Genomic DNA, 13326 nt, shown 5'->3' with positions numbered 1-13326 from the left:
TCCTTTCAAGTCAAATTGTATATCATATTAGTAGGTTCTCATGAAGGTGCGAAGGTGCAAAGGTGCAAAGGTCATTGAGAAGTATGTTGCATAGCTCAACCTAATCGGGTTTGGTTAATCAGGTTGGGTTGGGCAAATGATCAACCCAATCCAACCCAACCCAATCAATAATTGGGTTGGGTTCGGACGGGTTATAACTAAAAAAAATCCGTTTGTTCAGGTTTAAAGTCGGGTTAAACATGAGCGAGTTCGAGTTAGCCCAACTCAAGTTACACCCCTAGTCGTGATCTCCACAAGCCAACCTTGACGGCAAACCCATCACCAAACCCCCTCGCTCTTGCAGCTCACAAAGAAAGGAAATGAAAGTCGCTAACCCACCCAACCCGTTCGAAACCCTACAGACTAAAATGACCATCGCACCCCTGCCTTTCCACGATCATCAACATGCGGCATGAAGATCAGCAACAGAGAAAGTCAGTGGTAGCCTCGTAAATAAAGTGAAATTCGGCTCCAAAGACTATTCATTTGTACAATGCAATTGAAAAGCCTTCTTTAGACTAAAGTAATGGTGGGTGGAGAGAGAGTAATTAATTATTTTTACTTTTAATGGTTGGTGGCAAAATAAGTGGAGTGGGAGATAAAGAAAAGAAAGTGGGCATAGGAGCGCTCTTTGTCACATCCCGGCCCGGGGCGGATCACTTCCCGGGCCCGCTCCACCACCGTAGCACGATATTGTCCGCTTTGGGCTTACCATTCCCTCACGGTTTTGTTTTTGGGAACTCACGAGCAACTTCGCAGTGGGTCACCCATCATGGGATTGCTCTAGCCCCCTTCTCGCTTAACTTCGGAGTTCCCATGGAACCCGAAGCCAGTGAGCTCCCAAAAGGCCTCGTGCTAGGTAGAGATGAGAATATACATTTAAGGATCACTCCCCTGGGCGATGTGGGATGTCACTCTTAGATCATCTCCAAAGGAGATGTCAAATTTTGAACATAAAATTTAAATTTTGACAGCTTATGTGGCACTTTGACATCTTTTAAAGTTTTGTTCTCCAACTGATATGTCAAATTAAATTATTATTTTATTATTTTATAAAATAAATTATTAAACTGATTAAAATTTAATAAAGGACATTTAAAGTTTAATTAGTAATCTGTTCACCTTCCTTGATTGAAAAGAAGAAAAATGAAGGATAATTGTATCGGTCAACTCAACATTAATTATAATAAATGATTAAACTAATTAAAAATCAATAAAATACATTTAATAATTAATTAAAAAAAACATTTGAAGCTGCTGTCAAATTTGACAGCAACCTCTTTTGCTGCCAATCCATGTCATCGCCGTATAGGATTTGACACTTCGGTTGGAGAATATTAGTGTGATCTTTTTTTACTGTTATAGTTGATGTGTACATTTTGGTACTTTCTTTGGAGATGCTCTTAAGTAATAATCTCCATAAATTTATAAAATAAATTTGATCCCAATTGAAGTTTTTTTGTATATCACGTGCAAATCAAATGACCTAAATTGATAGAAAATTAGATAAAATATCTTCAAATCTTATAGTAAAGATGAAATTTGCGATTATTATTGTTTGGTTTGATTTTAAGGAAAATTAATGAAAAGGACTTGAAAACTTTGAGTTTTAACGATAACGACAAAATAAAGGGTAAAGTGAATAGTATCAGAATTGACTTTTTAGTGTAAAAATGTGATTTTTCGTTAAAATGAACAGTATCGAGAGCTTTTCGTTAAAATTCTTTTGATTTTATGAAGCGAATTGACAAAAAGTAAAATAAGACCCGAATGAAGGAAAGTACAAATAATTTGGTCTGGTCAGCTTTTCGGTTTTGGACGTCAAACTAAAGGGAGGGCAGATGGCCAACCCAATTTAATTAGAAAGGTTACTATGTATAGAGTGGTATATCACAGCTATACTAGTAACCAAAGAGAGTCCTAGCTTGCTAGCTAGTAGTAATAATTCCCCTTTGTTAGTCTTTTATGCTCGGTTGGATCATTGGATACCATGTTCGAGTTCACAGATCCGTCAATTATTCAACAGATTTTAGAAGGCGAGATGAGAAGTTATTTGGCGGTGCTACTTTAAGTATTAGTCAAGAGTTATTTGGTAGTTTCCCTTTGAACTTATTACTTAATAGATTTTAGAGCAAAGTCAGAGTAAATACTAAATTTAATATAGGTGTGAAGGAAACTACCCGCTTGAATACTCGATTTAAACTATGAGTCATATTTCATCTAACATAGAGGGTTCACTTTTTGTGTTTGTGTATTTGTATTACGTACCCTCGTGGCCCTTTGATGCCAAATTATGAAAGCAATCACTTTATTACAAAAGCAAAGTTTTGACTCTTTTTTGTTTTTTTTTGAACAATCGATATTATCTACACTAAGAGAAGAGAGTGACATTAACCTCACAATGGGCTAACAATAATGTGGTTCAAAATCACCTTTGACGAGAATCAAACCTAAAACCTCTCACTTATCAATGAAAATGAATATCACTAGATCGTAGTACTAAGTGGCTAAAAAGCTTTGGACTCTTAAACATGTGAAAGTAGGCTTTCCTTCTTCTAAACCTCCCGGACCCCCTCATGTATGAACCCTACCCTACCCTTTAGATGTTCATCCACGATCTATTTTACTAGTTCAACCAAAATACAAAGTTGACACACTTCTCTAAACTATTGTGTTTGGGAATTACTCGATTAACGAGTGCATTAGAACCATTAGATGTGTGGGGTTAATCTAGTTGCATATTAATATCAAACTCTTTATATTCCCTATAAAGATGAAGAGATATTCTTTGAGATATTTAAGTTTAAATATCAATTTAAAAATAATATAGGGAAGATATTATATTTTAGCCAAGGTACCAATAAAAAATTCAAACGAAATAGTTTTGTAAATATTATTATAATTCAAAATGATTACATGATTCTCACTTTTGAATCCTACCACGTTTTTTGACTGGCCAACTTTTTTCGGCGACAGGCGGATCAAATTTTTTTAATCACAAGGTCATTGTTCAACATTAACTTTTCATAACTAAAGATGAAAAAATTGCACCTATCACAAATCACAACCTCATAAAATTAATAAAAAGTAAGAAGGAAAGCAAGACTATAGAAATTGATGACGATGATGTCATAGTCGATCATAACAGTGGTCCTTCTCCATTATGTCAAAAGCTCAATGCTTAACCAATTGGTTCAAATTATCTGTATTATTTGCGAAAGCAGATGCCACTATTTATATGTTAACAGTAATTGTGACTCTCCTAGTTAGGAAACTACTATGCTTTCAGTTGTAAGTGTTAAAGATAATATTCATATACTCAGAGTTGTTCTCCTATAGTCCTTATTTTGAGGACTTGCGAGGTCTTTTTTATATGAGTCGTCAGATTAATTTTACAGTAAATTAAGATATAAACTTAAGAAGAGGGACTTGGACATGTGTACACTTTTGGACCCGAACCGGAAAGAATATTGCTATCCCTACTCGAAACTGCATATTTTAGTCACTAGTTTTATAGTTTACTGTGAACTCAGAAATAATTGCATTAAAGTTTGGCCCTTTTGCCAAAATTATGAAAAACCAGTACAAAATAACGATTAACTTCATATCAGAACAGCTCCGAAACTGATCAGACTCAGTTATTCAGACTTACAATTTACAGAAAGAAGAATAACGAATAAGAAATTCAACACCAGGATTGTACACTTCCAGTCACAAAAGCCCTCTGCAAGCCGTCTTTTCCTGTAGTTCGGAAGCCAGTAACAAAACCCCGCCTTTGAGCTGTCATTCTTAAATATTAATTCTGCAGAAAGATCATCCCAATATGGAACATCCACCCCTTCCATGGTCGGAGAAAGCATCAATGGTTTTGTCAGTGGCTCAATAACATGCCTAGATTTTTCATTCCTATAAGGGGTTGATGTTGCTTACTGGATATTCCTCATCACCTGTAGTATCATCAATCGTAAATTGTCAAAACTCCGGTTTTCCCTTTTCATAAGAACTTTCTGTTTTACTCGCTAACACTTCCAGTCGTAAAAATAATTTGAATCTGCTTCAGTTAATAAGTAGTGAATCAGCAGGGAACCGGAACAGATTCCTTCTGGTCGCTTTGTTTCCTCTTCTTCTTACTTTTGTGTTGTGGCTTATTTGAAGCTCGGTCAGCCTTGGAAACAATTTTAGAGACGGTGAACCCAGCTTCTTCAAAAATGTATGATCTGTGAGGAAGTAATGCATTGCGAAGAACAACGTCAATACCATCATACGTCCAAACACTCAAAACTGCCTCTCCTTTAAGTCCAACAGCAAACCAACCAAGACCCGCAGCAGCAATATCCACTGAACTTGAATCCCAACTGTTTCCGCTGATTCGAAATTCCTTTCTTACCCACTGCCCAAGCTCCTCAACTCTATTCTCTCCAATTGGTGGCTGAAACAAGGAGAAGGAAATTTTGGCATCAGAACAATTAATAAGACATTAAGACTAATGACTATAAGATAGAAAACCAAGACTTAGGAGAATTATCACTCGTCAACTAGTGTTAATACCTGCAATTGACGACCAAAATGTTCCTCTACCATTGTGCAAGCATTTTCGGTTTTTCCCATGTGTAGTGGAAGATAAGGAGATGCCCATACTGTAACATAAACAGAATCTACGGATGATTCTTCTATATCCAGCCTCATAAGCCCAGCGATATGAACTGAATACCCATCCTGTAACAGCCAAAGGACAAGAAATATTAGCGATGATAAATGGAACAAATATTAAGAGATCACATTGAACCTAAATTTGCAACAGACATTTTAAGATCGACAATGAACTATGCATTTGAACATAACCCAAAAAGTAGCAAAAGAGAGTACTTATCAATGGTAAATAAGCGTCCAATACTGTCACGCAATCAACTTTCTAGTGAGATATAAACTCAATAAATAAGGTTCTGAACACAATTGGTTACCGGATTTTTCATGCAGCCCAGAAATCGGTATATTTATCAAATTGTTGAGGTAGTTCCAATTGTTGTTGAACTCGAGATGGTTGACATGTACGAAGTACAAACCAAACGACAAACTAAACATGCGGCAATATACTATTAAAAGGCAAGATCATGCTTACACAATTGAAGCAATGGGTGCTTAGTAATAGTAACACAATTTGAGATTTTTTATTCTATCTATTAACATGGTATGCGTTACTAAATTTATTCGCATTGGAAGAAACACATTACTGTGAGTCAACAAAGTGATCTACTCAAAGTTCAGAACATTAAATAACCGGATACGAATACCCAAAAGCTATAACTGCACATTCCTCCAAATTCAACACTATATATGCAGTTATACATGAAATCAACAGGTACTTTACCACTTCACCTTTGTAATTGGTGGTAACGAAATCAAGAAATCACTATAAGGTACTTGATGCTCAAGTAAGCTTACCTTGATCCTGTACGTCCTCGGTCTCAACTCCTTGCTAATGTTGACAAGACTCTGTTCCTCTCTTGTCAACCTAGTCGTAATCTGATGAGGATTCAAAAGCCCGGGAGTATCAAACAACTTGGTATGACCAGGAAGAACACCTTCCACTCTAACAATTCCCAATGTTGTTCCGGGAACTGGCGCTTCTGTCAGATGCGTAATCTTCCCTCCAACATGCTTCCCTATCGCATTTAGCAGTGTACTCTTCCCAGCATTCTGCGCCCCTACCGCCCACACATTCCCTCTCGGTCCTGCCAAGCTAGTAACATCATCAACAAGATTCTTCAACCCCCAATCCCTCACAGAACTCACCAAATGCACACTCGTTATCTTACTCGCTCCGCCCTCCCTTGCTCTTGTCCTAACCCAATGCTCTAACCTCGTGGGCGACAACGAACTGGGCAAAAGATCAATCTTTGTCACCACAAGCACCACTCTCGGCACATTCCCTGATTTCCCCTGTTTCCAAGCTGTGAAATGCTCCTCAATTGTATCCGAAACCAACTTGGCAACCTTTTTAGGAAATGACCCATCGAAGTCTGCAGCATCCACCACCATTAGCACTACTGATCGGGTCCCCGACGTCAAAGCTAACTTCCTCCCAACCGTATGATCAAAATCAAAATCCGGTAGTAAATTCTCCACCGTCAGATCCTTCACTTTCCCGTAATGCCTCAGAGAATGACACCGTGCGCAGACCACCGGCTTTTCGACCTTGACTCCCACCAAATCGGCCTCAGAACTCAAGTTTTCGGGCTCGATTATGAGACCCCTTTTGAGAGAATCATTGAATTCGGGCACTTGACCAACGTGCTCGAGAAGGGTCCCCAACCGATACGTCCTTGGATCCTTTTTCGAGGGCTTGAGGAAGAATCCGGGCTGTTTGGGGTCGGAATCCTGCATGTGAACTCCACACCCACGGCAGACGTGGCGAGCTCCGGCGGTAGTTTCATCGTAATTTCCTTCGCGGTTAAAGGGCAAGGATTGAGACGAAGAAAATGGGTGGAAGAAAATGGTGGAAAATGGTAAAGATTGAGAATTTGTGGGATTTTGGAGGTGGGGTTTTGGGAATGAAGGGAAATTTGAATAGGGGGTTTGGGCTGGGAAGGATTGGGCGAGGAGAGAGATAGAAAGGAGGGGTTTGAGCTTAGAGAGAGAGTGCGTTCGAGCTATCAGGAGCATGTCTTTCTTTTATTTTGAGATTGGAGGGGGGAGAGAGAGGTTCGCACGGTTTAGGGTTTAAGCGGAGGAGGTGACCACCGTATTTTGTGGATGGGCGGAGGGTTTGGGCTCTGGTAATGATGGATTGGGAGAGGGAGCCCATCCGGATCTCTCTCACCAAACCCTAGGATCCGAAAATTCAGATCTTTGAAATTTAATTCAACGGCTATAAATAGTAGGTCATTCTAAAAGTTATAATAATTGTAGCTGTTGAATCAAATTTTAAGGGTCCGGATCTCCGGATCCCTAGGACTTGGTGGGAGAGATCAGGATGGCATCTCCTCCCGATGGATTGACCCTCACTCAATGACAAATTTTTTGATTAAAGATCAAATCAGAGAAATCTCTATCACTCAAATTCCGTCTACTAGCGGTAACTAGTAGAATCAAACTTTAATCCAATTCGAAGGTGAGAATGTCTTCTACATTTTTCATTTTATCACTTACACTCCTACTTAATGACATAATCTTTTAGTTAAAAGTAAATAAGCGCAATCTATATCACTCAAATTCCGTCTAATGCCGGTAACTAGTAGTGGGATGCTCACAATCTCTATTATTTTCAATTGAGGGAGGGGGTAGATGTGAAGAAGTTCTTGTGTTCGGAAGTACATATATAGGGTGGGCGACCAAATACTATATCCTTCCTTTAGCAATGTGATCAACAAAATCACAGATACCAACACTCCTATGTTCAAAAGCAAATTGTTATTGAGGTTTTTGGTAGCCAATCACAATCTCCATGTCTTCCACATACATTAATTGATCATCATTCATCGATTAGTCTCCTACATACATCAACAGTTGATAATCATCCACCGTCATCATATGGAAGATCAAGATAGTCAAAAACAACATTATCCTAGTGTATAAAGCAATATGGGGAGGGAGATCAAATACCAAATGTAAAGTTCAACGATAGATGCTCTTAACAACGTGAGCTACAAGTCTATTGCGTTTTACATGCCGACAGCAGAACACAGGAGATGCACATCAAGACTCAACAAGAGAGATTTTCAATAAATTTTATCAAGCAAAAAAATATCCAGCCTTTTACATAGAGCTCCCTCAATTCCTTCCAACCTTTTTATTTTTCGCAGTTAAAGGTTACAGTATCTTTGAACAAGTTTCTAGTTTTTATATCTCAGTGTTCTTTCCATATACGGCCGGCGACTTTCAGCTTCAGCTCCTGCCTATTACCACCGGAGAAGAAGAGTGCTAAGTTCCTTTGAATAATTAGTCCGTCTTGACTGTCACGGACATTTCGGTGGCTATCTCGGATACTCCGAGGAATTCCTTGCCACAAGAGCTTTCTACCACTGCCACTGACTTCAAGACTATAAGTGAATTGCTTCGCCTCATCATCATCGCCCATGAACCTTAGGAATGACATGTAAACCGGTGCGGTTCCAATGTGGAATGCCTCAAAATGCAAGCAAAACTGACGGCCAAAACAGTTGAAAATCTGCACTACATTCAAAGTCACATATGGGTATGAATACATTGGTAGAGGTTGACCGGAATCAAATATGTGAAGATCGATTTTGTTTTATGATTGTTCATTCCAAAAAGATACTTATGAGACTGCAACATTTGTACCACTTTTTCTACTCAGAAATTAAAGACGTGATATGATAACAGAAACAAAGAAGTCATAGCGAAAGACAGCAATTTGTCCTTTCGTCGGGGATTAAGAAAGAAGGAGAATTTCAAATTAGCTATGTCAGTAGGTCTTTTGATGATTCAGACACTGGAGTCGTGAATTTCCCACAGGCTTTACTCAAATTTACTAAACAATTGAAAGTTTTAAAGAAATATGTCGTTCTGAAATCAATAAAGACACTTTGACCGGTAAGAGCAGAAAATACTGTATCAAGTTTTTACGTGGTACTTAAAAGATGCAATTCCTTCGACAAGATTGTGTATAGAAATGCAATTTGTGTATGTGTGTATGTAGGATATACATGTAGAGAGAGAGAGAGAGAGAGAGAGGGAGAGAAACATACTGTCAACATCCAGGTAGCGTTTTCAACTTCTTGGGGATTGGATTTAACATATCTATGGTTGAAAGTACTCCCGTCATGCATGTCGACCTTGTGATCATTTTTAAGATGCATCATAAGGAATTGGATATCTCCAGTGACAGAACATTCAGCTCCAGCATAAGGGCAACTGTACGGACGGTAGTTACAGATTTTCTCATGCTTTAGCTTGCTGAAGTATGGGAATATATCTTGGCAACCATAACTTTGGTATCTACAAGGAAGATCCAGAGACTCTGCTACTTTCTCCAGTGCCAAGCACCTTATATTTCCAAGTTCGTTTCGACAAGTGGGGCAACAGTTGTGCACTCTAACCTTACAGCTCGAGCAAAGAGTATGGCCATTTGGACACTACAATATACAATATAAGCTTCAATAAGTTCTCACTTCGACAAAAATAATATCTTAAAACATGTATATTAAAACCTATGTGCATGCAATCGAATCTGAAGACCATATAATGATGTTCAAGATAGGATGGTGTATCATTATGCTAGATCGCGTATGACGGTATTTCTCAATTGATCCTTCACATTCGATGAGTAGGCAGTTCTTAAGAAAAATCCAGTTTTGGAGTTCAAGTTTTTTGAGATTTACAACTTTGTGACTGTTTTCGAGTTGTATATAGTTGTGGTGGCATAATGACCTTTAAATTTCAATTGTATAACTTTAAAGAACAACCAGATGCTTAAAACCCTATTAGCATCAGTTGCAGGATTTTCCTTATTCTTCAACCAAAAGAAAAGACATATTCCTATTAAAAGAAGCATCGAATCCTCCTTGATCATTTAAATTTAAACAAATATTAAGACATACCTGGTGAATTGGAGGACACATTAAATTCATGCAAACAGGACACTCGAGTAGATCATGCACATTACTATTTGGTGGCAGTCCAGGATTTCCAATCAAACCAGCAGCAGCTTTTCTGAAAGGGGAAGCCCTTAGATCAGCAGCGGAAGTTGCAACATCAGTATCTGCAAATGCCATACGAGACTCGGCCACATCCTCACAGAAGCGACCTCCAGGAGACATGTTTCTTCTTCAAATGTCAATGCTGGTACTCTCAGATTGGGATCAATATCATGGTATTTTTCCCGAATTGTGTCACTTCCCTCAAGTGTCAATTAAATTACCCTGTCATTCCCCCATCGGAAGTTTAGTGTTCTGCATAACTTTTCTTTCAACGAAATGCATGTAGTTGATGTAATGGAAAGCAAGGTATTTGTCAGAAAAAGGCATGAAATAAAGATGCCAATCTACAGTTACAAGAAAGCCATATAATAGCATTGAATTAAACTTTAGGCACGTGAAAAAACATAAACTCGTGCATTCGGAAGAGTTTGAGGTAGGATTACGGGCGAGAAAGGGATACGATACCTACTTGCAAAACTTCAGAACAGATTTGTGAATTGTTAGAAAGGCTTTAAAATCCGATATCCTACTTGCAAAACTTCAGAACAGATTTGTGAATTGTCAGAAAGGCTTTAAAATTGGGTTTTAAAGACCAAAATCCCATCTTATAAACGAACAAATGAAACAATGAGATCTAATTCCTTGTTTAGTAGAACACCTCTTGATTCATTACAACTCCACCCCTAAACCTACACCAATTATCTTAGATTCTATAAGAGATAATGACAGAATATACGAGCAGTTCCAATTTTATCACGGTCATTGGTCAACAAGATCTTTCTCGAACGGAAGTTATAAGCAATGATTCCATAGCAGTTTGCCGTTACAGCAATTCCCTCGTGCCTTTGGAAAGTAAGAAATTTGCACAGGGAGTAAAAGTAGTTGCCTAGTTTTCTCAGCATGAAGCCTAAAAAAGCATATAATAGTCTTGTGCTTCAAATGATTTATCAAAAAGGTAAAATTATCAGATCAAACAACTTCCAAGTGCTTTTGAGAATCCCTAAAAACAACAATGCACAGTGAAGATCCCTGCAATAATAAATTATTGAAAAGCGGAAGAAAACAAGATTGGTACTTGGTAGTGATTATTTCCAGGTAAGATGCAACAAAAAGTGGAAAAAAACTCTGAAGCAAAATCCAGAAGCTGCTTTTACTTTTCAATTTTCATGGCATTCTTCAGCTCAATTTTACAAAAGCACTTTCAGGAAATGAAAATAGAACACTACAAATTGCATACTCCAAAACCCAATTCAAGAATTCAACAAAAATTACACTTTCTCAACCAAAAACTACCAAATTTAAATAAAAAGAAACACACAAAAAAATTAATGGGAAGAAATAGAAAATCTTACCAAGAACTGCAATAACCCCAATGGGAAGAAAATAGAAAACTGCCCAATTCCCAGATGAGATTTTGAGTTCAAACGCTTAAATATTCAAACTTTAATCCACCACCACCTGCCAATAATTGAAGCAATTTTTTTTTTTTCACCAAGAGTTTAAAGACAAGCAGAAGAAGGTGTTGAGGTGGAGAAGAATCCGTGAAAGCTGGCCCGGATTTGGCGTGTCTTAGTTTGATTTGGGCATGACAAAGTTTTCAACCTTCAAGTTTCAAGAGTCCAACCCTATCTCTCTCCCTCAAAAGAAGATAATGGATTTTCATTTTTCGATTTTGCCTTCCCCTTCCTTCCGCCTTGCACTTGTGAGAGAAATTTGTGATTGTGACCGGAATACAATGATACATTACGTGTTTTTATAGAAGTTGTGAAAAATTTTATTTTATAAATTATTAATTTTTTAACACATTTATTCTATCATTTGTATAATAATATATGATGTACCATTCTGTGTACCGCTCATACTAGCGTGTGTGTATGTGTGCAACTCTTTCCCTCACAAGAGATTTTTCAATGTGACCGGTACACGGGATGATATATCATGTATCATTATACAAATAATGAGATATATGTTTTAAAAAGTTAATAACTTAAAAAATAAAAATTTCCACTCACTTATATAAAAACACGTGATGTACCTCCTGTGTTCAGTCACAATGAAAATTTTATCCTCTCTCATTGCATCCGACACCTAAGCACACTCGGATAATATTTTATTGTATTTTCATTCAAATTAATTGATTGATTGGTAATATTCACAGATAGAATTAGACCCTACTGTAAATTTATTATCTTAGAACTAAAAATAAAAAATAAAAATAAAAAAACAATAAAGCGATGATATGTTTACTTACTTAAAACGACCTGAGTCGTGAATATAAATGATGAAACTGATATTATGAACAAAAGTAATATTTGTGTTTAGTTAGAATATCGTGTTTCTAAACCATAATTTAGTTTTCATTTATTGATATATCCTTGTTTCCAAAGATGATTTTTATATAAAATTTGTGATCAGATTCATTTGTGTAAAGTTTCTCGCTGCTATTGAGAATGTATCTGTTTGTTGACTTTAGTAGACCTTGTTAAGAACTTTTAACAAATTATTATAAAAATTGAAATAACCACTAAACGGATTATAAGTGATACAATACATGATTTATTTTTCATTTATTGATTGATAGATGTGTATTCCTAAATTTTCATATGTAGCAATACCCAAATTAGTTACATGTTGTTGTAAAAGAAAATTAAAATACATAATACTATATTATTGTTTGATACCATCCCTACCCTACTCCCTACAATGTTTTCGATGTATAATTGTAAGTTCTTCTCGTGTATTTTTTTTATGATTGTCTATAATAGTGGTTCAAAGTTAAGTATTCCTAACCATTGCTTTGCCTTCATTTGGGAGAGATTTTCAATGTATAGAAAATACAATCGGGTACATTAAGTGTTATAATATAAGTTGAAATAACTTATTTAATATCCATTTAGTTGTATTCATGATACTTAATTCATCGAGATATATATAAATGACATAGAAAAATTTCTCTCCCTTTGGCGTTGGGAAGGTGACACTTCCCGCACGCAACGTTTTGAATAGTTTCCTCCTGGCAAACTGGCCGATAAACGGAGTTGGGGGTGGTGGTCAGGTGGAGGTGAGTCCATGGGATGCGGGATTTGGCTGCAATTGCACGGTCGATGCCTCTGGGTTCTGGTTCTAGAAAGTCAAACAAAGTACGAAACTGAGTCAACGTGACCAGGTCACTGACATTGGATCGAACGTGGGACAGGTGATGGCTCCTATGAAAGAGACAATCCTCTGTGGTTTCATGGGTTATGGAATTCATGTGAACTTGAGCTTATAGGATTTTGAATGCCTATAAAGACCATGTGGTCATGAACATGCCCGAATCCAAGGTTAGTTTCTGGTTTTCCATATTTGTTATTTCTCTTATTAAGGCAACCAACTATGATTTAGGAGCAAATTAGATTTAAGAGAAATGTTACGTACAAAGTGTTTTTGGATATGTGAATGACTGTTAGTTGTTAATGTAAATCTCGATAATTGATAGTCATTTTTATGAGCAATTTTGAAACGTTAATGTAAGTACCTAAGCACCTATTACAAGTACAGCTCTACATAAAAAGTTAATTGATATTTCCACCAATAAGCCATTAGATATTCACCGTGTCCATGTATAGACAAAATATGCGTTGAGTTC

The 13326-nt window shown here is 37.1% G+C and overlaps 2 protein-coding genes across 2 annotated transcripts; both read right to left on the bottom strand.

Annotated features, from left to right (window-relative positions):
* Positions 1-3566: 3566 nt before the first annotated feature.
* Positions 3567-6736, bottom strand: LOC137742513 (GTP-binding protein BRASSINAZOLE INSENSITIVE PALE GREEN 2, chloroplastic-like). Its single transcript, XM_068482400.1, has 3 exons — positions 5482-6736; positions 4588-4755; positions 3567-4468 (listed from the first exon to the last, which is right to left on the bottom strand). Exons 1-3 carry the CDS (start codon positions 6700-6702, stop codon positions 4115-4117), a joined length of 1743 nt encoding a protein of 580 aa, XP_068338501.1. The 5' UTR covers positions 6703-6736; the 3' UTR covers positions 3567-4114.
* An 885-nt stretch (positions 6737-7621) lies between these two features.
* Positions 7622-11379, bottom strand: LOC137742514 (E3 ubiquitin-protein ligase SINAT2-like). Its single transcript, XM_068482401.1, has 4 exons — positions 11051-11379; positions 9600-9920; positions 8748-9134; positions 7622-8206 (listed from the first exon to the last, which is right to left on the bottom strand). Exons 2-4 carry the CDS (start codon positions 9816-9818, stop codon positions 7886-7888), a joined length of 927 nt encoding a protein of 308 aa, XP_068338502.1. The 5' UTR covers positions 9819-9920; positions 11051-11379; the 3' UTR covers positions 7622-7885.
* Between the last annotated feature and the right edge of the window lie 1947 nt (positions 11380-13326).

The sequence above is a fragment of the Pyrus communis genome, chromosome 8, assembly GCF_963583255.1.
Source record: "Pyrus communis chromosome 8, drPyrComm1.1, whole genome shotgun sequence".
Taxonomy (NCBI): domain Eukaryota; kingdom Viridiplantae; phylum Streptophyta; class Magnoliopsida; order Rosales; family Rosaceae; genus Pyrus; species Pyrus communis.
The sequence above is the reverse complement of the archived record's forward strand: the minus strand, read 5'-3'. Positions and strand labels throughout refer to the sequence as shown.

What these genes read in the sequence shown, in the direction of transcription:
- LOC137742514 (XM_068482401.1), bottom strand. Translation starts at nt 9,818, where the DNA reads ATGTCTCCTGGAGGTCGCTTCTGTGAGGATGTGGCCGAGTCTCGTATG. An exon ending in TGTGTCCTCCAATTCACCAG is followed by an intron (nt 9,135 to 9,599) that starts GTATGTCTTAAT and finishes TGTATATTGTAG; the next exon opens with TGTCCAAATGGCCATACTCT. An exon ending in ACGCTACCTGGATGTTGACA is followed by an intron (nt 8,207 to 8,747) that starts GTATGTTTCTCT and finishes AATGTAGTGCAG; the next exon opens with ATTTTCAACTGTTTTGGCCG.
- LOC137742513 (XM_068482400.1), bottom strand. Translation starts at nt 6,702, where the DNA reads ATGCTCCTGATAGCTCGAACGCACTCTCTCTCTAAGCTCAAACCCCTC. An exon ending in CGAGGACGTACAGGATCAAG is followed by an intron (nt 4,756 to 5,481) that starts GTAAGCTTACTT and finishes TGGCTGTTACAG; the next exon opens with GATGGGTATTCAGTTCATAT. An exon ending in ATTTTGGTCGTCAATTGCAG is followed by an intron (nt 4,469 to 4,587) that starts GTATTAACACTA and finishes TCCTTGTTTCAG; the next exon opens with CCACCAATTGGAGAGAATAG.